At 34.9% G+C, this 26,163-nt stretch overlaps 1 protein-coding gene across 4 annotated transcripts in view; it reads left to right on the top strand.

Moving 5' to 3' along the window:
- The window catches only part of FBXW7 (F-box and WD repeat domain containing 7), a 204,140-nt gene that overhangs the window by 110,246 nt on the left and 67,731 nt on the right, over positions 1-26,163 (top strand). For 2 of the 4 annotated variants that reach the window (XM_057726417.1, XM_057726414.1), the window contains exon 1: positions 2,432-2,819. In XM_057726417.1, the coding sequence (XP_057582400.1) occupies positions 2,581-2,819 (239 nt within the window). In that variant the 5' untranslated portion in view covers positions 2,432-2,580. Of the gene's footprint in view, positions 1-1,553; positions 1,603-2,246; positions 2,820-26,163 lie in introns of those variants that run through there. The other 2 variants (XM_057726413.1, XM_057726412.1) reach the window with 2 other exon arrangements.

The raw sequence follows: 26,163 nt of genomic DNA, 5'->3' as shown, positions 1-26,163 counted from the left end.
CACCTACTTGAGCTGTTTGCACATTGAGAAATATGCTAAAAAGAAGTAAATTTGAAGTATTTATGTAATACTGTTCTGCTTTTCCATCTATTACCATAAATGTAGTGTCCCCCTTTCTAACTAACTATCCCCTTTTCTAACTTTTGAATTCTTTCTCATCGTCCCCTTTTAATTACTTAAGCATACATATCACTTCACTGTTTCTTCTCTCTCGATTACATTATCAACTTTTTGTTTTGTGCTGGATCATTCTTGTCAGTGTACTTGTCAGATATGCTGCTAGTCCTCTAGTCTTAAAGAATCAAAAATCTTCTCTTGACCCCATTTTCCCTACCAATTACTACTCCCTTTCTTTTGTTCCCTTTTGCATCAAACTCCAAACTTGTCCATACCCACCATCTCTGTTCTCTTTTTCCAGTCTCTTAAATCTACTTTTATCAGACTTCAGCTAACAAAAACTGCTCCCGTTGCTGGTAACTTCCATGTTACTGAATTCAGTGATCAGTTCTTTGTCTTCATTCTACTTGATCTATGGGCAATAGTTGTCATCAGTTACTTTCTCTTGCTGGAGATGCTTTCTTAACTTGGCTTCACGGGTACCACTCATTCTTGGTTTTCCTACTTGGTCATCTTTGCTGGCTACTCCTCTTTTTTTAGAATGTTGGAGTGTCTCAGGGGTCTATCTTTAGACCTCTTCTCTTTCTATGTTTATACTTCTAGTGTAATTAGAATTTAAGAATTTTTCCCCCACACTGTCGCTTATTTCTTAGAAATTGTTGATTATAGAAAAGAAAATGAAATACTGCTATTTTAAAACTATCTTTTGAACTTTCTTGACCCCATCTTAAAGCTTGCAGTGAGAACTGTGGACCTTTGGGGGAGCAACCATCTAGTGGCAAGGGTTGGAAAAATGGATGACTGTTTTATTTAAAGATCATTGATATAATGTAGTTACTCTTACGGCATGATAGAAAATGGGTATTGTATTTCCTTATCTCGTAAACCTTAAAGATATTTTTAAAAGGAATTTTATATAAACTTTTGTAATGTGTTGGCATTATTTTTTGTAACCTCAAACATGTCCATATAGGTATCTGCAAAGGGTGAAATTTGAGAAGGAACATTATGAAACGCTTCTATATCAGATCAAATGTTAGAGCCACTATTAAAAACATAAAAGTAAACATACTTAATACATAAAATTTGAGAAATATGGTAAAAAATGAATTAAAGTACCTATCATACCACTGCCTAAATGCAGTTTCTATTTTAAAATATTGTCATCAGTCTGGTCTTTATGCAGTTTAAAAGTCGTTATGTGATCATATAATGTCCTGCATTTTGCTCTTAGCACAATATAATACAAACACCCATGTTTTCATAATTTTTTTTAATGACATCATGTTTAGGAATTGTACTGAATATATCCTATCTCATGAGTTCCTTTGTCCTAAACATTTGAGTTTTGATTATTTGAATTTACATTTATTTTTGGTTTTTTGTGGATGAAGCTGCGGTGAGCATCCTCTGCATCGTTTTCTTTTCTGTTTTAGGATTACTTCCTTAGGATAAATTCCAGACGTGGAGTGACTGGGTCAGAGGGTATGAACTTGTGAACTTTTTTTCTTTTCTTTTTTTGAAATAAAATTTTTCATTTACTTGATGTCTAGTTGATTTATATTCATTATGACAAATGAAAATCATAGTGATTATATTTGGTAACTGTCAGAAAACTATGTCTAAAGGCAAGGTTCTGTGATCAGAAAAGTTTGGGAAATTCCTAAGGTTCAAAAAAAGCCTTTTAATCTTGGTTTATCTCAGCATTTCCTGAACTTAACTGAGCACTGAATAGGTTTTTTTGTAATACACTTCTTAACATTTTGTGAAAGTTTGATGAAGGGTATAGTTTATGAGCTACTGATTTAAAATTTAAAAATGTTTTATTGGTTAGATTATGTTTTATAGGTCAAAGCAACTAAATTAAACTATAAACCTTTGTTCTAAAATATTTTTAAAAGGAGATTAAAATAAAACTATTTATGATTTTTGTGTATGTCTTTGTAGAGTTTCATAAGTTTTATAATTTAAACTCTCTATAATGATTCCAAAAGAACATCTTAATGTCTCCATGGCATCAAATGCTTTTAACAGTCTTTAATGAAATTCGAAATATACACATACGACATAAAAACAGAAGATAATGTAGATTGTACAAACCTTTTTCTCCTCCCCATTTTTCTCTACAGAATGTGAAAACTTTTGCATCTTCTGATAGTCTAGCCAAGGTCCAAGAAGTAGCAAGCTGGCTTTTGGAAATGAATCAGGAACTGCTCTCTGTGGGCAGCAAAAGACGACGAACGGGAGGCTCTCTGAGAGGTAACCCTTCCTCAAGCCAGGCAGATGAGGAGCAGATGAATCGTGTGGTGGAGGAGGAACAGCAGCAGCAGCAGCTAAGACAACAAGAGGAGGAGCACACCGCAAGGAATGGTGAAGTCGTTGGAGCAGAACCTAGACCTGGAGACCAAAATGATTCCCAGCAAGGACGATTGGAAGAAAACAATAACCGATTTATTTCGGTAGATGAGGACTCCTCAGGAAACCAGGAAGAACCAGAGGAAGATGAAGAACATGCTGGTGAACAAGATGAGGAGGATGAAGAGGAAGAGGAGATGGACCAGGAGAGTGATGATTTTGACCAGTCTGATGACAGCAGCAGGGAAGATGAACATACACATAGTAACAGTGTCACAAACTCTAGTGGTATCGTGGACCTGCCCATTCACCAGCTCTCCTCCCCGTTCTATACAAAGACAACAAAAGTGAGTACGTTTAGTCTGCTCTTCACCTGAGAAATTTCACATACCCATATTAATTGTAATGAAACTTTCCTCACAGTCTTTGTGTTATTGCAAAATTAATTTTCAGATGTATAGTGATAAAATGAACTAATTTTTGTTTTGCAAAAGGTATTTGAAAGTATTAGAAATACTGATAATTGGATAATGTTACAGATGGAGAGAAGGTATTTGATCCTATTACTATGAAAAATCATTCATATCAAATTTCATTATCAGTTTTGTCCCTGGAACAGGGATTAGTATGTTGTGTGCAGTGAAGAGGGTTGGCGTGAAACATGATTTGTGTAGATCAAGTAGTGAAGAATCTTTTTTTTTTTTTTTTTTTTTAACCAAGTACAGCTGGTCTGGTGGGCTGTGTATTCACAGGTGTTACTCCAAGGCAGTAGTTACTGGAAGTTACCTCAAATTGGTTTTCTTGTTATGATGATTAAGATATATCCTTTGTAAACAGTCTTCTCTTTATTATGTAAACAAGATGAAATTACAGTCTGAATATTAGTATTTGGTTGTTGGGGAAATCTGAGTAGGTATTTTTAAAAGTTGAAATAGACAGACATATTTAAGATTATGAAACATTTTTCCCACATTATAAAATAACAAGAATGTATCTTCACTGCTTGTTTTCGTCTAGTTATTTTATTAAAATTAAAACATTTAGGAACCCCAGAGGAATTGGGGGTGTTTTTCTGACTCCATTTCGGTGTAACACTCCATTTGCTCCTCCAGGCAATTTGAGTATTAACTATAGGATAACCACACCATTTTGGTTGCTATTGGACTGTGAGAAATAGGAGAGACTGGTGAAGATGCACTTAGATTCCCAACTTTCTGTCGCGTTTCTGCCACTGCTTCCCCTGCTTGCCGTTTTCCTTTCCCCTTTCACTCCTGGGAGACAGCTCTGTTGTATCTGCCTCTTTATCTTATTGAGCTGCTGGTAGCCCATGGAATTAGCCATAGACATGTTTTAAAAGGCGGACAGACTCCTGTCTAAACTGGAGGAATCCTGTCAATTCAGGGACTTGGTGACTAGCCTAGTGCTGAGAAAAACAGTGCCATTTTATACAGTCCTTGGAGGCTGTGCCAGAGTTAAGGACTAGATACATTGTCACTGTCACCCCCTATCACTGCTTCCCAGAATTGTCCTTGCTGGATAGGCAGGCAGCTGCTGTCTGAGGTGGAAGCAGGAAGTGTTTGGGTAAATGTGGAATTGCCAGCGCTAATTCTTTGGGGTGGCATGTGGGCTTCTTTCCTGAAAACATTCCTGGAAATATATCACTTAAAATTGCGGTCATAACAAGAGGCAGGGATTGTGGAGATGTAACAGGGAAGAGCTAAATTGGACTCCATGTTGAATCTCTTTCTTTGACTTTAACCTTTGCTTTTTGCTGATTTTGTTATTATAATCATACATGATGGCCTGTCTCAGAGAACCCTGACCCTCTGCCTGAATGTTAAACTAAAGTGCCTCTGCTCAGCTCACAGGCAGACAATCTGCCCTGCCCACCTGTGTGGATGACAGCGAGAAAGAAGAAATTAACACATCCCCTCACCAAGGCTGGTCATCCCGAGAGATATTTTATAAGACTGATGGTCCTTTTACTTGACTTCCCTGCCGCCTCTCCCTTTGTATTCTGCCTTTTTTACTTTACTTCCTCACAGCCTCTCCCTCTCTGCTTCTATCAAAGAAACTGGCATCCAGACCCTGATAAGATTATTTTTCGGAGACTAGTCTGCTATCTTCTTGGTCTGCCGGCTTTCCGAATAAAGTCATATTCCTTGCCTCAGCACCTCGTCTGTGATTCATTGGCCTGTCGCGCAGCGAGCAGAGCGAGCTTGGACTCCTAACGGAGAGAAAGAGGAAGCATTTCTCTCACTACCCAGCCTTTCTATTGTATTCCCTTCCCCCCATCAAATTATAGTCAAAATGAAATGAGTAGTGTCTGGGCTTTGCTTTGCTTCAAAATAATTCGAAAGGGGAGGAAAGGAAGGAAGGTGTAAATTGTTGAAGCTGGGTTACAGAGACATGGGGGTTTGTGGGTATTCTGTGTAGTTTTCATAGTATGTTTAAAGTTTTCCATGATAAAAAAAATCGAAGTTGTAATGAATATGAATACACACACACACAGAGTTGGAAACAGGAGTTTTCTTTACATACCTTGGTCTTGTTGACTAGCTCCTAAGTCAGCTAAGTCCTGATGTCTCTTCTGCATTGAATTTTATTTTCTCTGTATTTTGGTGCTGCTGAGATTACAGGAAATTCAATAAGACATCATGTGCATTTTGCTGGAGTTAGAATTTATCTTAATCAATATGTTAGGCAGTGTTGCTAAGTAATGATCTATATAAAGAGGAGAGACAGTAAAAAGAATTATACTCAGAATGAATGAGGTATGTAGCATAACTTCTATCCTTTTTTCCTCCCAGGCTTCTACCCTTATGGGTCTTTATGTTTGCATGTTTTCTGGTTCTTTATCATTTAAAAACTAGATAAAAATCATGAATATCCATGTAGAGTAGACTGTGAGTTAAACAATTCTTTGGAAAGGAGCATTTTAACTCAATATCTTGCTTATTTTATAGACATTAAGATAAATAACGGCTGAGGCAGTTTATCCTTACTCTGCTTCCTTTTAAATTTTACAGTGAATCGTTTGTTTAGTCCATAAACAACATGCAGATTTAACATCATCCTTTTTAAACTAACCTGACCTACAATGAAAGAGCTTAGACACTTGTTTTAATACTTGCATTGCTATATCATTTTTGCTTCAGCTCATGAACCTTAAATTCTTTCTAAAACATGTTTATCCCAATTTTCCTAGCCTGTCTGTATGTTTAGATTTTATTTAGTTGGTTTGTTGATCTAAGAAGGAACTGGCTTCAAGTGGTGGTTTTCAACCCTTTTACCATCTCTGTCTCAAGGTGTTGAATTTGGATCTCAGCCAGATGGCTCTAACACTACCAGTGCAGCCCTACTTTGTAAGGCTCAGACCTTTTATAGTGCAGTTCACCCAGCTCATATCCCCAATCTCTTGATCTCTCTCCCTCAAGGTTACTATCTCAAAAGAGGAAGTTTATATCTCTCCTGTTTTTTCTGAGGATTCAGTTGTAGGAATAGGGATTTAGTGTTTAATTGCATTATCTTATTTAAGAAAGAAGTTTCATCAAAACTAAGCCTTTCTGAACAATGCAAAGCTATTAGTGAGTACTGCTGCATTTTAAATTAGAAACTAGAAAGCCAGCTAGATGAAAAGTATCATTTTCCTGAAGGAGAAGTCATCATAACTTTCAGTAAGAAAACTTCCAATACACAGATTTGATGGGTACTTTATCTTTCCCTTCCCTTCAAGATGAAACCATAAACAGAACTTTTAGATATATCTTATACAGATAGCTGCCTCCTTAAAAACAAACATACTGAATTTGTCTGTTTCCCCTAGTGACTCTTGAGTTGTGAATACAATTACTGTGTTGTACATACAAGGCCACAGGAGTGGACTGAGTACTAACAACAGCAGGGCTAGATGTGTTTATGTGTGTATATGAGTGTACGTGTGTGTGTTTGTGTAACCCGCTTTTGATACTCTGTTTATCTTGAGGTCATTTGCCTTCATAAATATGGCAAGAAGAATATAACACTGTTTGATTTCCAAGGCAGAGATGCCCTTCTACAAACTAGGATGTCAATCTCAAATTGCCTCATTTTCCTTTTTGTTCATTTTTGAAACTTCTTCAAGATCAATCCCAACAGCATTTTATTTTTTCAACAACATTTTAAAAACATCACCTAGTACTGTGTTACTTCAAAAGAAAATGTCAGTCACGCAAGTGTATAAATCTTTTAAATATAGTAAATAGGGGGAAAGCTCTCGCTATTTCAAAATTACTTTATTTTGGAGCAGCTCTAAATTATTGGTCATTATAAACAGACACTTCTACATATATTACCCTAAGCCACATTTTTTTTTTAAATCCTCTTAAATTATGACTTTTGAGAAGAGTAAAGGTATAATAATTATTTTTAAAATCCCATTTTTTAATGTTAGTATGGGATTAGCCTTCTACAGTCTTACCCAGCATACCTTTCAAATTTTTTTGGGGGGGGCAGTTTCTTAAACACACCCTTTGGACCACTAGACTTATTTATTTGTCATTCCTGAACATGCTATATATGCAAATATGATACTAATGAGAAAAACCAAAGGACCAAAAATGGTCCTTCATTGCATTGGTCTTTTCTTTAAAAACATATTGGAAACTATCAAAACTCTTAGGACAATCTTTTTTCCCCCTAGTCACCAGAGATTTATTCTAGTGGGAGCCTATGGCAATAATATAAATTAGAAATTCTAGACTTTCTTCATGTTAAAAGTCAAGGATGGTGGCAGTCAAGAATTTGTGCTTATTAAGTCCATAGGAACTTGTTTGCAAGTTCCTATGACAGTTAAGTAAGCAGAGCTTGCAGAGAGACCAACACCCCAAAATTTAAAGAGCAAGGGGTTTTCAGCCAGACCTGCCCAATTTCAAAAAACCCTTTTCTTTCCATGTGCTATGCTGCCCCCTATGGTAGAATTTGGCAAACATTACTAAACAAGATTTTCAGCTGAATTATGTCTCTTTAGGTGCTAGACAATGGAGTATGGTGGCTTTCTAATACCATATCACATTTGAAATCAATCAGCAGAGCTGTTCTTTAGAAAGTACAGATTGCTTAGTTAAGTGCGTTTCTTTGTGGTATTTAACAAGTACTGAAGTTATAAGGGCTCCTAGCTAAAGTTATAACAGGAAGACGTGACAATGAAATTTGAGACTGGATAACAGATATCATTCTCTCTGGAGTCCATCACATGTGCTTCTTAATTACTGGTTGTGGGCAAGCTATTTCTGTAAGTTTGGTTAGTCTGCCTGAAAGTTCCAAATTCAACTTGCTTCCCCGGATATGAATGTCCGTCTCTTTAGTTTTAACTCCCTGTGTCAACAGCCTTATGGTTTGTTTGTTTTTTTTAATCTTTTTTTCTGAAGAGATGTTGAGCCCATACTAAAGATTCCTTTTCCGTGTTTAATATAGAGTATCAACTCATTTTCTACTAAAATGGAAAGCAAATGAGATTATCATCAGGCCAGATCTTGTATCCTCCTGATCTCTTCATGAAGAGAACCATGTTTGAGCACCAATTTCTGCTTCTTCCATGTCTATCATGGTGCCTTCTGTTCTCCTATTTGTTCTCACATAACTTCATTCTTTACCTCAAATTAATATATCTTTTCCCTATCCTGATTGATAGATTCAGGTAACTCAGTAGTTTTTTGGTGTGTGTGGGGTTTTTTTCCGCCCCCACCGCTGCACTGCATGGCATGTGGGATCTCAGTTTCCCAACCAGGGATCAAACCCATGTTCCCTACAGTGGAAGTGCAGAGTCTTAACCACTGGACTGCCAGGGAAGTCCCTAAGCAGTTTTTTAAAAATCCCTTTTCCCTCAAATAAGAAATAAGTGTTTAGTAGAAATATGTATACATTCAAAAAAGCAGGATGTCTGATGTCTAGAGGCCTAAGACATTTTCTTGTCTCTAGGCTCTAAACAATAGAGGAACTAGGGGCAAGGGTCACTAGCCAGCCAGGGGATCAAAATTACAGTTTTGTTTCTAGTCCTGCATCTTCCAGCTACTCACTCCCTTGAGCCAGAGCTACTGACAAACTTTGTAGGACAGTGTGGGTAACAACTGAAATAGGGTTCTCAATTCACCTGTATTTAGATAGAGTTGTAGAGAGTGATGGCCATGTCAGGAAGTTTCTGGCCCTGTCTTCTTGTTGGCAAAGAAACAAAGACGAACCAACGTTCAAATTCTATTAGGTGGAGAGAGGTCTAGAGAGTAGTCATCTTGAATAATATCCACTAGGAAACATAGCACAACAAATAGCCATGCCTCCTGCATTTGTGAAGGAGGACAGACTGGAAACATTCACTCAACCCAGTTTAACCCAATTTTAAACATGTGGAGAGGGTGGACGTGGAGGGAAGGGGACACACTGGAGGAGATGGGTTTCCCCTAACTTGGTAGAGTGAAAAGAGCTTTTCAGACTTGAACTTGAATTCTGATTTTGCTGCTCATTATATGGCCATAAATATGTAATCTCATTGAACTGTTTCCTTGTCTGTAAAATAAGACTATAATACCTGCTCCACAGGGTTTTTGTAAGGATGGAGTAAAATAATTTATGTAAAGCAAGTGGGGTAGTGCCTGGGACCTGCAGGTAGTTTGCAGATGTAAGCCTGCCACCTCATTTTGTCTCTTTTTCTCTTATCCTTCATCCCTAATCTCACAGAACACTCTTCATTCCCCACAGAAGATATCAGTCTGTGTACTTTTTATGACCTTTAGCATTCAGTCGTCATATCACCCTCTAGTGGAAAAAGTTATTAATAGAGAAATAGATAAATACTTTTAAAAGGATGCTCAGGAGGAGTGGGAGCATACTGTAATAAGCTGGGTTCATCTCTAATAAAAATAAAAATAGAACAGATTTCCAAGCAGATGCTTTTCACAGATCTTCCTAGTTGATAGGTTTGTATCATTTCCTTCTATTAGAATTTGTCAGTTTCTCTAAATTTTCTTATTCTAAAACATCTGTATACTTAAATGCTTTGTGAATTTTACAACTGGATGCCAGAAAGAACTTTAGTTTATGGTCAATTTCTAATTAATTCCTGTTAGTGCAGTTTTAAAAATACTTATTATTTTAAACCATAATAGCTCTAAATGTTGGTCATGTTTAAATCTGTATCCTGTTCACTGCAAGTAATTAATTAATTATGGATTTTCATTATAGACCAAATCTTCCCACAGAATGGAGAATTTAAGTTTTTTAAAATAGTATTCCATTGATTTGTACCTTATGCAGATGATAAACTTCTCTGAAGTATCCACAAAATACCACAAATAGTTACACTCAAAATGTTCCTGAGGCAGATTGTTTCATATGTGTATAATTAAAATGAGCTGATGTTTATTAACGTTGTTTTTGTTGGTGATAGGGAAGATGGTATGAAGAGAATAAAGGGGTTCTGTTTTTGTTGGTTGGTTAACTCCAAAGTTATGTCTCAAGGGCCCATCATTCACCCAGGCCTCAGTCCTGCATTTCTAGCTGTCTATTTGGCATTGTCACCTGAGTGGTCCACTGAAAACTAAAACTACTACTGTATTTCTTTCTTCCTACCAATTTTTTATTTTCCTCTTCAGATTTTGTAGTCTCAGTATCCTAGTCCTCTGTTCATTTGGTGAAAAAAATGGTTTGACTTTTTCTTATCATCTAACTCTATGGGTCTGCTGAAGAGTTGGACACATTTGAACACTTCATCTTCCTTTTTCTTACCCCTGGGCACTTGTAAGATAAAAATTGAAGAGTCATTGTTTAAAAATCTTAAGAGCACTTTTGTTTAGTGTTTCTGCTTACACCAGGCTGTAATGCCGTGTCCTGGACAATGTGTTGGTGGTATGAGCGATTGGATGAAGTTTTTAAAGTGAATTTTGGTTCTGTATGGATTACTAACCTCAATCTAAGTATCTGGTGCTCCATTTCCCACGGATGAAGCCAGGTCCATAAGTGGACATGTGAAGTTTTTCACAATCTTACCAATTTCTTTCTACCTGACTTCATCTCTATTTCTCCCCTTGCTTTTGATGAACTCTAGCCAGAGCCTTCAAAATCCAGGCCAAATTCCATCCCTATCTTTACACCTTCCTAGAATTAGAAAATTCAATTCCTTGAACCCGTTGTTGATTCTCTGCGTTATACAGTTCATTTGGTGTTACCTTGTGACTTTTGGGGTAAGTTTTGTCTTGAGTTGACATTTAATTCTTTTATTTTTTGAACAGTAGAAATTTGATATATTTGTCTCTAGTGCTGATTCAGGTTGAGAATTGAAACTTAACAGATTGTATGTGAGCAATTCTCATTTCACCTCTTAAGATGTACCCAAGCTAGACTGTAAATCATAAATAAGCATGCCATTTAAGTTTAGTTTAAAACTCAGATATTCAATATGAAGATAGTTACATTGAGGAATATTATAATAACAATTAGCAGTTGGCTCCCTGAGGAGAAGTTAAAACCCCAAATTAAAGAACCATGTTGCTAAGATGCAGAAATCAGTTGAAGGTAACTCATACAGTCAGTAAAAATCTTATTTTTAAAGGAAATTTAATAACAGGAAAACCTTAAAAATATAACATTTACTAAAAATATAGAACTCAAAACTACATATGTAATATGATCCTAACTATGAAATAAACTTACATTAATCTATATATATGCATGGGAAAAGATCAGAAAGAATTAAACCAAATGTTAGAAATTATCTCTGTAGTTGAATTATTTCTCTTTTTTCTTATATACTTTTAATAATTTCCCAAGCTTGTTACAACAAGCATATATTACTTTTACTTATTAGGAAAAAAACTATATCTACTGGAAAACAGTTCTTATTCTACTTAGTCTTTTTGGATAACTTCCATAATATGTAATGCTCCAATGGAAGACTGGATAAAAAGACATCTTTCATAAGGAAGGGCATTATATAATGATCTCTTCATGGAAATGCAGCTGAATATAGTGGGAAAAAAACAATGAAATCTTGAAGAGTTCTTTGAATAACCAGTTCTTCATGTCTCTAGGACTCAGGTGCCACACTGGCAATTTTCTGAGGTCACCTTACCAGATTATTAGAGGAGTAGTAGTTAGCATGGTGGTATCTTTCTTTGTTTTTAAGACATTTATTTAATATATGGTTTCTTCAGAGAGTTACTTGGAGTAGCCTTGACAGCACTGTTGGCTCTCCCTGAAACAGGAATATCTTTCATTTAAAAATTCTTCTGTGAGCAATTTCAGAATTTGTCTTTTAAAATATAATTCTCAAGTGCTTTACCAGGAAGTCACCAGTGCTTTTTCTCCCCTCCCCTATTCCCAACACCTCATTTCTTCAAACTAATTAATATATTTAAACTGCTTAGGTTTTCCATCCTAATTTTAAGTCTCCTGAGGTAGAATCTGTAGGGGACCTTTGAGATCACCAAGTCCAAACCTGTGCCAAGGAGCTTTGTCAGGAGACTTGGGCTTGAAAATGAAGTCATCACGAGGGAATACTACAGTGTGGAGTAGCATTGTATTTTGAGGCAGTTCTTTATGTGGACATCTATTACCCTTCTTTGGTCCTTGCTCTTCCGCATAGAGCAGTGACAGCCTTTCTTCTAGGAGGAGACTGCTATCGTATTCATCCATCATCTTCTCTCCAGACTCTGTGTCTTCAACATGTTTTCCAGGATCACCAATCCTGGTTGCCCTTCTCTGGACAAATTGATCTTGAAGTGTTATAGCCTGTAGTCAGCAGAGTTGCTGCTCAGGTGTAGTAGAGCCAGACTATTGGCTGTTCTTACTCTGAAGCTCATCTGTGCAGTGACAAGCAGCGTTGGTAACAGTGCTGCTACTACTAGTAAACCACTTATTGATCACTATTTACTGTGTGCTAGGACAGTGCTAAATACTGTCCATATATAACCTTATTTAGTCTCACCAGTCCTTTCATGTTGGTTCCAATTTTTATCTCCATATTAGAGATGAGAAACAAACAAGAAGTTAAGTAATTCATCAGTGGTCAGTCATGTGGTAAGTAGTCAAGCTAGGAGTTTGAACCTAGATCTCATTCTGGGTCCAAGTAGCACTTTTGTTAAAATTCAAAAATTCGATGAAACAGTATTAGTAATTTTGGGAGAAGGTGGACGATGGACTAACCCATAAAGCCACCTAACATCTGTTTTTATTCCTACCCCCCAAGAGTTGCCTCATCTTAATCTCTACTCCCATGCTATATTTATTATGACCCACATCATATTGTATTAAATTTGTTTTCCTGTGTCCCTCCTATTCAAGCCCTTTGATTTTTTTATCTTGCCTAATAGTACTTATCATGTATAAGGCACCCCAGTACCTAATAATTTGTCAATAAGTAGTGAATAAATTTTTACATATTACTTGCCAGTCCTTACCCACATAGATACATATTTTGCATAGCTAGGGTCAGTGTATATACTGTTTTGTATTTCTGCTGCTTGTAATATCCATGTGCAGGTTTTTGTGTAGGCATAAGTTTTCACCTCCTTTTGGTAAATACCAGTGAGCCTGATTGCTGGACTGTATGCTAAGAGTATGTTTAATTTTGTAAGAAATTGCCAAACTCTTCTAGAGTGGCTGTACGATTCAGCACTCCCACCACCAATGAGTGAGAGTTCCTGTTGCCAGCATTTGACGTTGTCAGTGTTTTGGATTTTGGCCATTCTAATAAGCATGTAGTGGTACTTCATTGTTGTTTTAATTTGAAATTCCCTAATAACATGGGATAGTCAGCATCTTTTCATATGTTTACTTGCCATTTGGTGTCTCTGCAGATCTTTTGCCTAATTTTTAATTGGGTTGTTTGTTTTCTTATTGTTTAGGTTTTAAGAGTTCTCCATATATTTTGGATAACAGGCCTCTATCACATTGTCTTTTACAAGTATTTTCTCTTAATCAGTGGCTTGTCTTCTCCTTCTCTTGACATTGTTTTTCACAGAGCAGGTTATCAATTATTTCTTTCATAGATTGTACCTTTAGTGTTGTATTTAGAAAGTCTTCAGCATATCCAAGGTCATCTAGGTTTTCTTCTATGTTACTTTCTAGTTTTCTAGTTTTGTGTTTTACATTTAGGTCTATGATCCATTTTGAGTTAGTTTTTGCATGTGTATGTCCAGTTGTTGAATAGACTATCTTTGTCCCATTGTATTGCCTTTCCTCCTCTGTCAAAGATCAGTCAGTTGATTGTATTTATAATGTAATGTAGGTCTGTTTCTGGGCTCTTTATTTTGCTCCTTTTTTTTTTGTATCCACAACATCTGTCCCCAGCATGACCTGTGGAAGTCATTGTTGGATAGTTTTCCTCTGTTGAATCACAATCCTGGTGTATAGGTTAGGCAGGTAATATTAGGCAGACTTGTGTGCTGAAAAGAATAGGAGGTAAGAAGTCTTATCTCTCTCTCTCTCTCTCTCTTTCATCCATTAACCTCCTTGAGCCTCAGTTTCTTCATCATTAAACAGGAATAGGACACCTGACCTTATTGCAAAGGGTTGTATGGAGTTGAAATGACATGGTGAATGTGAAATGCTTTGCAAGGTTTAAAAAGCTGTGCAAACATATATGATATGATCATTTTTATTATCCTTATTATCTCCCTTGGTGACATGATCATAAGCAAGGCAGGAATTATCCAGTGTTGCCCTTGCATATTTTTTCTTATTCATGTCTTCTTCCTCAGTTGAGACATGCATCTTTGCTCTTGTGATCAGTGGGGGATTCCTTCCAACATGATAAGAGGCAAACCTAAATGATGATAAGCTCATTATTACAAGTTTTAAGACCTACTTACTGTGGAGAAATGCTTGTGCGTTATCAAGAAAATAAGTTTGGAAAGGAAAATGAAGACATTTTGTCCCTTTGATTGATTTGTCTGTTCTTCTGCCAATACCACACTGTTTTGATTAGTCAGTCCTCTGACTTTGTTCTTTTCTTTCAATATTGAATTGGCTATTTGGGGTCTTTTGCCTCTCAATATAAACTTTAGAATCAGCTTATTACTATCCACAAAGTAACTTGCCAGGATTTTGATTGGGATTGCATTGAATCTATACATCAGGTTGTGAAAAACTGACATCTTGACAATAATGAGTCTTCCTATCTAAGATCATGGAGTATCTCTCCATTTAGTTAGTACTTTGGTATCTTTGATCAGAGGTACAGTTTTCCTCATAGAGACCTTGGATGTGTTTTGTTAGATTTATGCCTGAGTATTTCATTTTGTGGGGTTCTAATGTAAAGGGTAATGTGTTTTTAATTTCAGATTTACTCGTTCATTGGTGGTATATAGGAAAGTGATTCCTTGCTATAATCACTTATGAGTTCCAGAAGTTGGTTTTTGTTCTTGTTGATTCTTTCTGATTTTCTTCATAGATGATCATGTCATATGTGAATAAAGACACTTTTATTTCTTCCTTCCCAATCTGCATATCCTTTATTTCCTTTTCTTGTCTTACTGCATGTGCTAGGACTCCCAGTATGATACTGAAAAGCAGTAGTGAGAGAAGACATCCTTGCCTTGTTCCTGATCTTATTTCCTTCAGCTTGTTTCTGCCCTACTCTCTACCTCAGCAGCAGCAGTTTATTTGACATTTCTGAGAACAGAGTAATTCAGGCTACTTTGATACCTTTGCTTAAGCTTTTGCCTTATCTATTAAATGTCTTCTTTTCTCTATAGCTTCTTTCAAACTTCTCTCCTTCTTTTTAATATCCATTTCAAATCTTACCTTCTTTACAAATATTTTGCAGAACTCCAAGCAAAATTCTGTATCTCCATCAGTCTTTGTTTTTAACTTATATTGTGATTGTTGTAGTCAGCTTTGGTGTTTTTTTTTAAATTTATGTTTATTTAGATTTTTGATTCTCTAGATGATTGATTTTATTAGATTGTAGATTCTCTAAGATTCTGCTTTGTCTTATAGGACCTTGTACTTTGCATATAGAAAATGCTTAAAAATTGAATTCAGTTTTCAGAAAAGAAAATCTTACGTATTTTTATAAACACAGTCTGGTTTAATCCTGTTCCACTTAATGTGAATATTTATAGGCTTTTGAACCTAAGTACAAGACTTTAAATTTGTCCCTCTTAGATTTTCTATTGTTATTTGCTATTGTGCCTCTATCCTCACTGAGTTTACATTTTGGCTCCTTTACCAAGTTCTTGTTTACTAAGATGACTTTGTATCAAATTCTGTCTTCCAGCATTTTCATTGTCCCTCTCAGTTTTGTAGTTCTCAACACGTGTATCCACATTCAAATAATTAAATCAGTGATATCTTCAGTGAGCAAATGAAAGCTAGGCTGAGACCTAAAGGATAGGAAATAGTGTTGGGAGTCTGTAAAGAAATGAAAATGAGGAATTGGAACTTTGTTGAATATTGGCAGAATTTTTAGAAGTAAGTATAGAACCTTTCTAGGTTATTATTTGAATATTTTCCAGATATCTGTATGGGTTTATATTGGGCAAATTTGTTTAAATTTTCTTTGTTTATATCCTGTCTGTTTCTAGTGATTTACTGATGGCTAAGTGGTACTTAGAGGGGTCATTTGTAGCGTTTCCAGTCAACTTACTACCTTGACATTTGGAGGATTGATCTTGATACCAAGTACAAGAACTTCAGATCTTCCTGTGGTTTCTGAAGTTTTCACTCGGATATATTATTTGCTTAAGGTTATAGGAAGTGAGTGACAGAGCTGGGAGTGTAATTTAGATCTTGCTCATATACTAGTTCCTACTTTCCCATGACAAAACTCCAATATGTCAACAATAAATACATATTTTTAAAACTTAGGTCCATTTTGAAATTAGTGTTTCACCAACTTTATTTAGACAGTAATAATCAATTTTATGTAATAAAAAGTAGTAGTCAATTTTTCACCAGTGATTACAATCGTAATCTCGTCTGTCTACTTTTTTACTTTGACTCTTGCCCTAAAATTTCAATTCCATCTTTGACCTCTCTTCTGGGGAATACAATTTTCATGTATTTCATTGCTTTGGTTGCTGTAATGAATGTCTGTCATGTGAAAATTATGATAAAGAGAAAAACAAAGGTGGATGAATTATAGAAGTAGAATACAGAGAAAAGAAAATATGATTAGAGAATTTGGATTAATTGTGTTCTAAATACCTACCTAATTTGTAGTCATGACACTATTATTTTTGTTTTGTCTTTGAAAATTTCCTTAAATTTAATACTGTTTAGTTTTAATTGAGAAATGTTGGTTCTTCTCTGTTTAGAATTTGGATTTTTTTTTTTATGGAAAATCTTTAAAAACATTTCAGAATTCTTTCAGAATCTTTTGGTTTCTCTAAACATGGATGGTTGTTTAAAAGAAAACATGCAGAAGTAAAGCCACAGAAGATACAACATATTAGGGTTTTTGTAGAAGTCATAAATGAACATTTTTAGCATACTTAGTAAATCAGAGAAAGTATTATTTTTTACTATGAAATGTCATATATAAGAATTAAGAATTCATCTGTTTCTTCGTTGAACACTAGAGGGCCATATGGTACCTTATTGCAGCTTTTAGTGTGTTTAAATATATTTAGTAAATGTTCTTCTACTTTGTGTTCTAGTACACTGTTTCTTGCTCAGAATTAGAAGTTAATATTTGGAGTAGTTATGTGCATTGTCACATAATGTGTGAGATGCCTAGTGTTGTACTTTTATTTTTTTTAACCAGCAACTAGCATATATTCATTTTGCTATTTTAAAACAACAATGACAACAAACCGTGAACAGAGAGTAAGCCTTGGGATGACAGTACATGTGCGCCCAAACTTACTGTGCCTTGGGAATATGTGCGTGCTTTTTGAAAATTTCTCAAGTATCTGCACATAAGTGCATTAAAAACAAAAGTCTTCTCACTGTCAGTTGCTCTGGACATCCTCAGCATAGATGTGAGAAAAGAGTGATCCCTCCAAGACACTATCTTTCTTGTTCAGGTTTCCTCTTTTGTTAACATAGAAGGTAGTATTGCAGCATATAGCCAGATCATCCTGAACTAAAGAATATTTGAGCAGATGATTCTTCTTCCTCAATTTCTTTTGGTTGCTTGGGGTGATGAAATGAGAAATATAATCTACAGTTCCCAAAGAGGTGGCATGAATGAGTGAAGAAAGTCATGACTGAGCCAGTAAGATTGTTCAGGCTCTTACGAACTGCGGGGCACATTTGTGCAGGCTCCAGAAACACTAACTTTGAGCCACATTTGACCTCTAGATTACTGTTTATCTTTGATAGCTTCTAAAAAGGAAATTCAACGTCTAAAGTATAGCCTTGGTTAAATTTTTATTTCTCCCTCAGATATACTTTATGTTATTAATTTCTATATTATGTTTTGGAGGGAAAATAAGGGCATTTTCTCTTCAACTACTACTTATACTTCCCTTTTTGTGAAGGAAGATTAGAATGAACTCAGGGGAAACACATTGTTTATACCTAGAGGAGAGCCTGATCGTGTGTCAGAGAGAAGGAGCAATGATACAGTTAAAGCCTTCAAAGAACCTTATCTTTTGGGTTTCTCTTCCTTATATGTGTTAATTTTAATGTCTTAAATTATTTCCTCCAGTTAGTTACTATCAATGTAATGAAGTGACAAAACTTTGATCTTTTGTTCTAAATTATACTGAGGCATTAGTCCTCTTGAATATTGATGAACTTCTTTTCAACTTAGTCACTGCAATGATGAACAGTATTCTCTAACTGATGAAGTTGTATTTTGTATATGTTTGCTTTTTTTGGATCATTACTGTTTTTTGAAAAGCGCATTTTTTACTATATTTTAACAAGGCTAACATTAGCCTAAGTGATTAAACACCGAGCTAGAATTCTGATCTTTTTGCTCAGATAATGAAATTAGCTACTAATAGCATGATTTATTTGATGAATGTTAAATGGTCAATAGTGTAAAACAAGGGGAAAAAAACCAGATCAGTATCTGGATATGGTGAGAAACACTTGAATTTCTCCTTCCTAAAGAAAGAGGTATTAGATGCTTTTGATGGATTGAAGACATTAAAATCTTGCCTTTTTAACATGTATCTAGAGAAAGTATTAGCTTACTAGTTAAAATTTGGTTCAGGTTAGTCGTATTACTGAGCACCGAAAGAACTGCCATTTTTCTTCTAAGATGCGCCACAATTTAATACTAGCTTTTGTGGGAGTAGGAAGAGGAAGGATGTGTGGTAGTTTGCAAAGGTAAAATATCACTTTGATTTTCTAAAAAGTTGGAAGGTTTGGGAAAATCAGATTAGTAGGAGTACTAGAAATGTTTCTGGAATACCATTCACCCGTCTTGTAACTAATTTCCAGCAGTGATTCCTTGACTATGCTGAAATGATTTTCTTCCAGAAAATCTTCTTAACCTCGTTTCCCCTATCGTAGTTTATAGGAGACACAAACTCGAGGGATAGGGGCCAGAAGGGTCATTTAAACGAATGAAATAGACTAACTATAAGACCCGGGGAGCCCAAAGCATCTCTAAGTAAAGGGGATGACAGTGAAAATTGGGATCCTGATATTGCCATATTTTCCATGTTTTCAAAAGTCACGGGAATTTCCAGATTTTTCAATGGTAATTTCTCAATTTTTTGTATGTTGGCATCCAGAGTTTTCAAAAACATTTCTGTGGGCTGGTTTTACCTATAGCCCACCCATTTCCACTAGACATTATATGTGGAAGAAGCGTGTTCCGTTCATCACTCATTGCAAAATTAAGATAGTTTGCATCCAGTGCAGGTCCATTAACGGCACTGAGTTGGTTGGAGTGGGAGAGCGCCATATATAGAGCACGGTACCTCTCTTAGGCACCTAGGGACTTTTTGCTTTATGAATTTAATATACTGACTTTAGGTATTGAACTGCCAAATAAAATAGCCTCATTTAAAAGAAATGTGTATCCTTTCACAAAGAATTTGAGGTGGCCTATATATAGGAGAAACACATAATAATCAACTGCACATGAAAGTCAAAACCAAGGAAAATAGTGGAGTAGACTATGAAGACAAGGCCATGAGAAGAGGGTAAGGAATGAATTATGATGAGTTGGAGTAAGCTGTTAATAGGTTACAGGTCGGCCACTCATAAGGACCAGTACTCTTTAAAGTGTGACCCATCGAAATATCTGGAATGCTTACTAAAAGCACAAGTTGCTGGGTTACACTCCAGAACTACTTAACCAGATCTCTAAGGGTGGGATATGTACTTTTAAAAAGCTCCCGTGTGATTCTAATGTAGACTGAAGTTTACACAACACTGGACTGTAAGTTTGTCTCTCTGCTTCCTTGGATTAAAGTTAAAAGGAGAAAGCGCTGAGTCTTCTCACCAGAAAACATTACACAGCCAAACACGCATCACCCCGACACACACTCATACACCCCCCCCCACCCCCACACACACCCTTTTCCTAACATTATATAAAAGGAATTTCTCACATGGGGCTTCATGAGTGATTCAGTAGACAGTGCCCTCAATAAGCATACTGTCTATAACAAATTCATCAATGCTTATAAATACTGTTCACTAGAGAATGTGATCTCTGAAGTCAGACTGTGGAGTTTTCAAATACTAGTTCTGTTACTTCATGGCACTTTGACCTTGGGAAAACTGTTAACCTCTCTTATATAGTTATCTTAAGGATGGTAGTAGTATCATAATCATACAGTGTTATTGAGAGGATTCAATGAGGTGGTGTTTGTAAAGTACTTAGAAAGTAACTGGCAGATAGTAAGTCTGTAATAAGTGTTACGTATTATATTTCGTAAGATTTATTGTAGTATTAAAAGGCTATGCTAAAGCTAGCTTAACAGACTAGTGCAGGCTAGATAACGCTATGTAAAATATTTTTAGTTTCAGATACCAACTCTCTTAGGTGAGTTGAAACTATTCCACTAATTTTTGCCTAAATTATTTTGACTTTTAGCATAGAGTTCAGCTGTTTGATACTGTGAATTTTATTAGTACTAACTATGAAGCGCTTTTACTCTCTGATCGGTGTTTGTTTGGTTGTTAATGTTGAACCTAGAAGGAAATTGAAAAAAAACCTAATACATTTGGTAGTCCCGGGGCTTTGAGTTCTCACATGAGGACCAGTTCTATTTTATAATGCTAGTTCTTAAACTAAATAGCTGGAACTGGAATATATGCAAGGGAAAATTCTCTTTGGTACTTCTGTAGAAATTCTAGAATTACTACTTGATACTGTAGAAGATAGCCACGTTTTTCGTAGTTGAGGTTATTATAAACAAATGAAAGCAGTCTTTACAAATGGAAGAATAGTTTCAGTCAAGTTAAAATGATCTCTACTTAGGACCTATTTTAGCGAACAGTTTGTAAAGTGTTGGTATGAGCTACTAGATGCATCTGATGTAGGATATTAACTCTATTGCTCCTGATAATAAGAATTATTGTCAGAGTAGCACCTTGTATATAAACCTTAACCCCTAATTATATGATATATAAATAGAAGAATGATGATTATTTTCATAGATCATCAGGGCTAAAAACAATGTATAAGCTCGGGAGGGAGGTCCAGAAAAGAATTTATTTCTTTGTAATGTACCATGTTCTTCTGTTCAGTAGTTTTGCTGATGCTGTTATTAAAGGTAGTTTCTGTGCTTTAGAATAGCAGTTGCTTTTAGAAGATACTTTACTTTCAAAGTGAAAAATGCTTTTTTTCTGTTTCTGGTTGGTCTTAAATGGCAGTTTCTAGTTATTGAAATCAGATGCAAGTGGGAAATGGAAGTATGAAGAAAATTGATTTGGGAACTGAATTTGGGAACTAAGTGCCAAGAGTCATTCATTTGCTTAGCTATAGATGTTGGTTTCATATGTCAACATTATAAATTTAATTGTCAAGAATGAATTGTTTGTACTTACCAATATACTGCCATCTGTCTTAGGGTCTAATGAGTGAAAAAAATTAAATATGCTGAGGTGCATCTGTAGTGTTTATCACTTAAAGTTTCAGTTTTTTGGTTTATTTCTTATTTCATTCTGTTAACTGGTATAGAAAAGATTAATCTTATGTTTAATCTTTATTATGTTTTTATGCTTCTTTACTCCGGAAAAGGTAGTATCTTATATATACTTTTTTTTAAAACAAATTTAAATATGTTGCCAACACTTAAAAATCTGGATAGTTCACATAAAAATGTTGATTCTTCTTTTGCAAACGTGGACTGTCTGTCCTTACTGGGCTCCTGTGCTTACATGACAACAATCAGTTGCATCTTTTAAATGGCCTTTCCAGGCCTTAAACCTGACCCATTTCTCTCCTTTGTTTTACCTGCGTGTTCCTCTAATCATTTGAGTTTGCTTAGAATGAAGATAATGGCATGACTGTAGGAAATGCAAAAATAAGTTGATTTTCCCTTTATTTGTCACATATGAATCTAGTTTGGACGTAGATCCAAGTCAAACTAATATGTAACAGTTTGTCACATTTATTATTAAAATGGCCAGAGATTTGCTAAACACCACATTTCTAATGGGTATTATCAAGGTGGGAATTTGTCACCAAAGCTTTTGCCAGCCTCCAAATATACCTACTCATTTAAGTTTTCATTCTAGTTCACCTGTTATCTTTCCCATTCTTGTTAACTTTTGAAGTTAATACTCTACTAGGATGACTACTTAATCATATTACAATAGTAAACCAGTGTTCTTGGAGCTCCTTGTTTTGTAAGATGTTTCAGTTATCTATTGCCATCTAACCGTCACCTCAAAGCTTTATGATTATAACAAGCAACAATTATTTTATTATGTCTCATTGTTCTTGTAGGTTATGAATTTAGAAGGACTCACTTGGGCATCGTTGATTTGGGGTTGCAGTCAGATGGTGGCTGGAGGTAGAGCACCAGGCGTCTAGAACAGCTAGCTAGGATCTAGCCAAAAATCTTTTCCTCTTCCTGTAGTCTCAGGACTTACCCAGATATGGTCTTTTTACCTGGGTTAGTTGGCCTCAGGGCAATCAGATTGCTTACAACAGAGCTAACTTGTGAGTATTCCAACAAGCAAGGTAGAAATGGAATCTCCTTTTTATGACTTAGCCTCAGAAGTCGCATTCTGTCTTGGTTGAAACAGACTCACTTCTCAGTGGAAGGAGTGTCGCAATACATTGTAAGAATAGCATGCGAAGATGGACGATATTGCTGTAACCATTTTTGAGAAATAAATTTGCTATAGGAGGTCATAGTATCTTTGCTCTTATAACTTTTTGTTTTTGTTTTTCATTTGTACTTTACAAAAATCAGGCTCATTAAAACAGATTTCATATATATGTATCTTATGTAATTCTTTAAAATGTAGACTGGTGATACCTCACAGTCTTGTCATGATACTTAAGTGAAAGAAATCATGATCTACTAGGAACCCTGTCAGTGTTTTATCCTTCCCTCATATCATTGTACCAATCTGAAATAATATGCTTTTTCTAAGCCCTGTAGCTGCACACTTCCTGTATATCTCCTATTGATCTCTAATAGTCTCATACCATCCATAGACTTCCTCCTTCCATCCTGAGAGCTTTCTGTTTCCGGCATAATCAAGAATTATAGGGATTGAGTTTTGTTTTTTCTTTGTTATTAATCTTTTTTGATAAACAGTGTTATTTTTATTGGAAAGAATGAAAACTTGGACTGTCAGTTTAATTTAAACTTCAGCTATAAAATTAATAAAATACACCATTTATCAGATGGTATATTTTGTGGAGTATGTAATTTTGACAATGTAAAAAGGCCATTAGTATCAACCGTCAGCCTATCTAAGAATGAGACACTAAATATGTATTTTCTTTAGCTTAATTCTATATTAAAGTATTTTCTATGCTCAGAGTAATTCTGTACTTAAATTTGATGCTGAAGTGAATATTGACAAATGAATGTTTATAGTGGATAAATTATTCAGTGAATATTGTTAAATCTCATTTGCGTGTTCCTGAAAATTATATAATTGAAGTTGTGAAACTATGTTCACCTTACTCAAAATAATTGATTTTTACTTATATCTGCATCAAAAACTCAGCAGTGTAGGGAATATAATTATCTCCCCCCTCCTTACTATTTACTTTCTTAAATTGTTAACACTGTCAAATATCTTACATTTCTATTTATTTTTTATAGGATACATTCCTACAATGTGTTAAGCCATCAATGTGGTGAACTTTCTGACTTATAGCTTAGTTTAGTTTTTTGTAAAGTGTAGGAAGAAAACCACCTACATTACTTACTGTGCTTTAAAGGAATGGTTAGTATTATGTCCTTATTTATTACTCCCTGGCCTGTAACACTTTTCAGAATTTTTATAAGAGAAATAAATGATTGATAAATTGTATTTAGTTTAACTGAAAGGTTAATGAAACTTTTATGCTTAAACTTGTTCATAAAAGTAACTTAAATCATGGACCTTAAAAAACTGACATTAAAGAAGTTTTTGTCTTCTTTCTTACACTTAAATTTTATTTTGAGAATTGTGGAAAATTAAATTGCTTTTAAATCACTCTGTCATCACAGGAGGCTTCTGCATGATTGAAATACTTTTAATTACTATGTCATTTTTGTCATTGTTGACTTAAAGGTGTAACTATAATAATCATCTGCTAAATTCTTGGAGAGCAGCTGTGTGAGACCCATCTAACAGCTGGGGTAACCCAGCACAGACTGTAAGAGTTAAACTTAATCTTGAGGCAAGTCATGTTATAGTCATTGAGGACTTCATACTGGGCATTTCTAAAATACTTAAAAGATTCAGTTCAATAGTCGGATTTTTGTTTTCTCATAAATATTTCTTTAAAATGTTTAATGAAAGTGAGGAAAAGTATCATTATGTTATTAACAACTGAAGTTCTAAGGTAAAATATGGAAATAAAGTCCAAAGTTTACTCTTTTAAAAAAAATCAGATATCCTCTGAATGTCACTGTTTATGCTACTGTGGTAAATAGGAAAGGAAAAATATGTTAAAAATATTATAGAATAATATTGAATCAGAAAAATTCTGAGATCCTTTTCTTAAATTTCATCTTTTAAAGTCATGTTTTAAAAAATCATTTATGCCTGTAACTTTTTGAAGGTATACACACAAATGAAGCAGTGGATTTTGTTTGGATATATTTTGTAAAACTGTAACTACTTACTAAACTATAATAAAGGAAGGGTCACCAAATTGGCAGTCCAACAAGAAGGTGCTATACTTGGTGCTATTAGAACTGTAATATATATATTCTTAAAGCTGTAAGGGACTTCATTCTCATTTTGTCCAACCTCCTCATTCCTCATTCTAGAAATCTGAAATCTGAAACAACTTAAGAGACTTATTTAAGGTCACTGGTTAGTGGTAAAGCTGAAACTAGAACTTAAAATCCACCCTATCTTTTTTGTATACTGGTAAGTTTACCTGGAGTATTAATTCTAGGTAATCTGGCTGAAAGTTGATTGAGGCTATAGTTTAGTCAAGAATAATTTAATTGTAAATGAATTTAATTGTAAATAAGTTGATAAATGGTGGTTTTGAGTCATGGAATTTCTAGGGTACTGTGCGGTGGTGTCATATTTAATTTTTAAGGACTTTTTGAGTTTTTTAAAATACTTTACTTTTTACCTTATAACTTTACTTTCAGCCAATTTTTAAAAAATAACTGGAATTTTCCAACAGAATTTGGAAATAACCTAAATGTCCAGCAATCAGACCTTGATTATATAAATCAAAACAGTTCCATTACTTTACTTAACTTGATATTGTAACATTCTTATTTTGAAAATGCTATGCATATATGTATATATGTAACACTTTTATTTTGCAAATGTGTAATTACCAGGTCACATTTTTATAACACAAATAAACTGTATGTGCTGTTTTAGAACCCAGGCTAATTCCTCTTAAGTAGCCAGGGGCTATGCTGAGTCCCTGGATAAAGAAGGAAGGAAGTACAGTAATAAGTTGTGACCCATTCAGTGTTTACATGAATATATGAGTAATATCTTAAATACGTTATAATTGGAAGTTGTAATCTTTCTTAGTGAATACGTTGAGCATTTAAATGTCTTTCAGAACTTTTTAAGGAATTGTTTTGTGTGTGATTTTAATTTTTATAAAACGTTTCTATTCATTTGACTTATATGCCTTTTATGAATAATCAAATTTTAAGAGGAATGCCATATATTTAAATTTTTCTTTCATACTAAATTTAATCATACTTTTTATTTCTACAATTGAAGTAACAATATGTTATTTGGATTTTTTTTTTTTTTTTGCTGTTGTTTGTAATACACGCTTGACTGTCATTAAGCAAAGAACTTAATTTCTTGATTCATCAGTATTTTTCTCTGTTTTTAAATTGCTGTACCTTTGTACATGAATTGTTTGTACTAGGGAGATAATTTTAACACTTTGGTATCTAAGGTGTTAGGAAAGACTAAAAACAATGACTTAGATACAGAGAGTAATCTGTCTCACTCTATGTCCCAGAATAAATGATCATGCTTTATAATACCATATTTTCATCTTGGAAGGATATCGATTCTGATTTATTTCACTTTGGTAGTGGTGTTAATTTTTAGAATCTGAATTTTTCTGTTCCTACAAAAGAGTAAGTCACCTGTTGCTTAAATTCGTGGAAGTAATAAATAGTACTGAGTTTA

This window comes from Hippopotamus amphibius, chromosome 3, assembly GCF_030028045.1.
Source record: "Hippopotamus amphibius kiboko isolate mHipAmp2 chromosome 3, mHipAmp2.hap2, whole genome shotgun sequence".
In the NCBI taxonomy this organism is placed as follows: Eukaryota; Metazoa; Chordata; class Mammalia; order Artiodactyla; family Hippopotamidae; genus Hippopotamus; species Hippopotamus amphibius.
The sequence above is the reverse complement of the archived record's forward strand: the minus strand, read 5'-3'. Positions and strand labels throughout refer to the sequence as shown.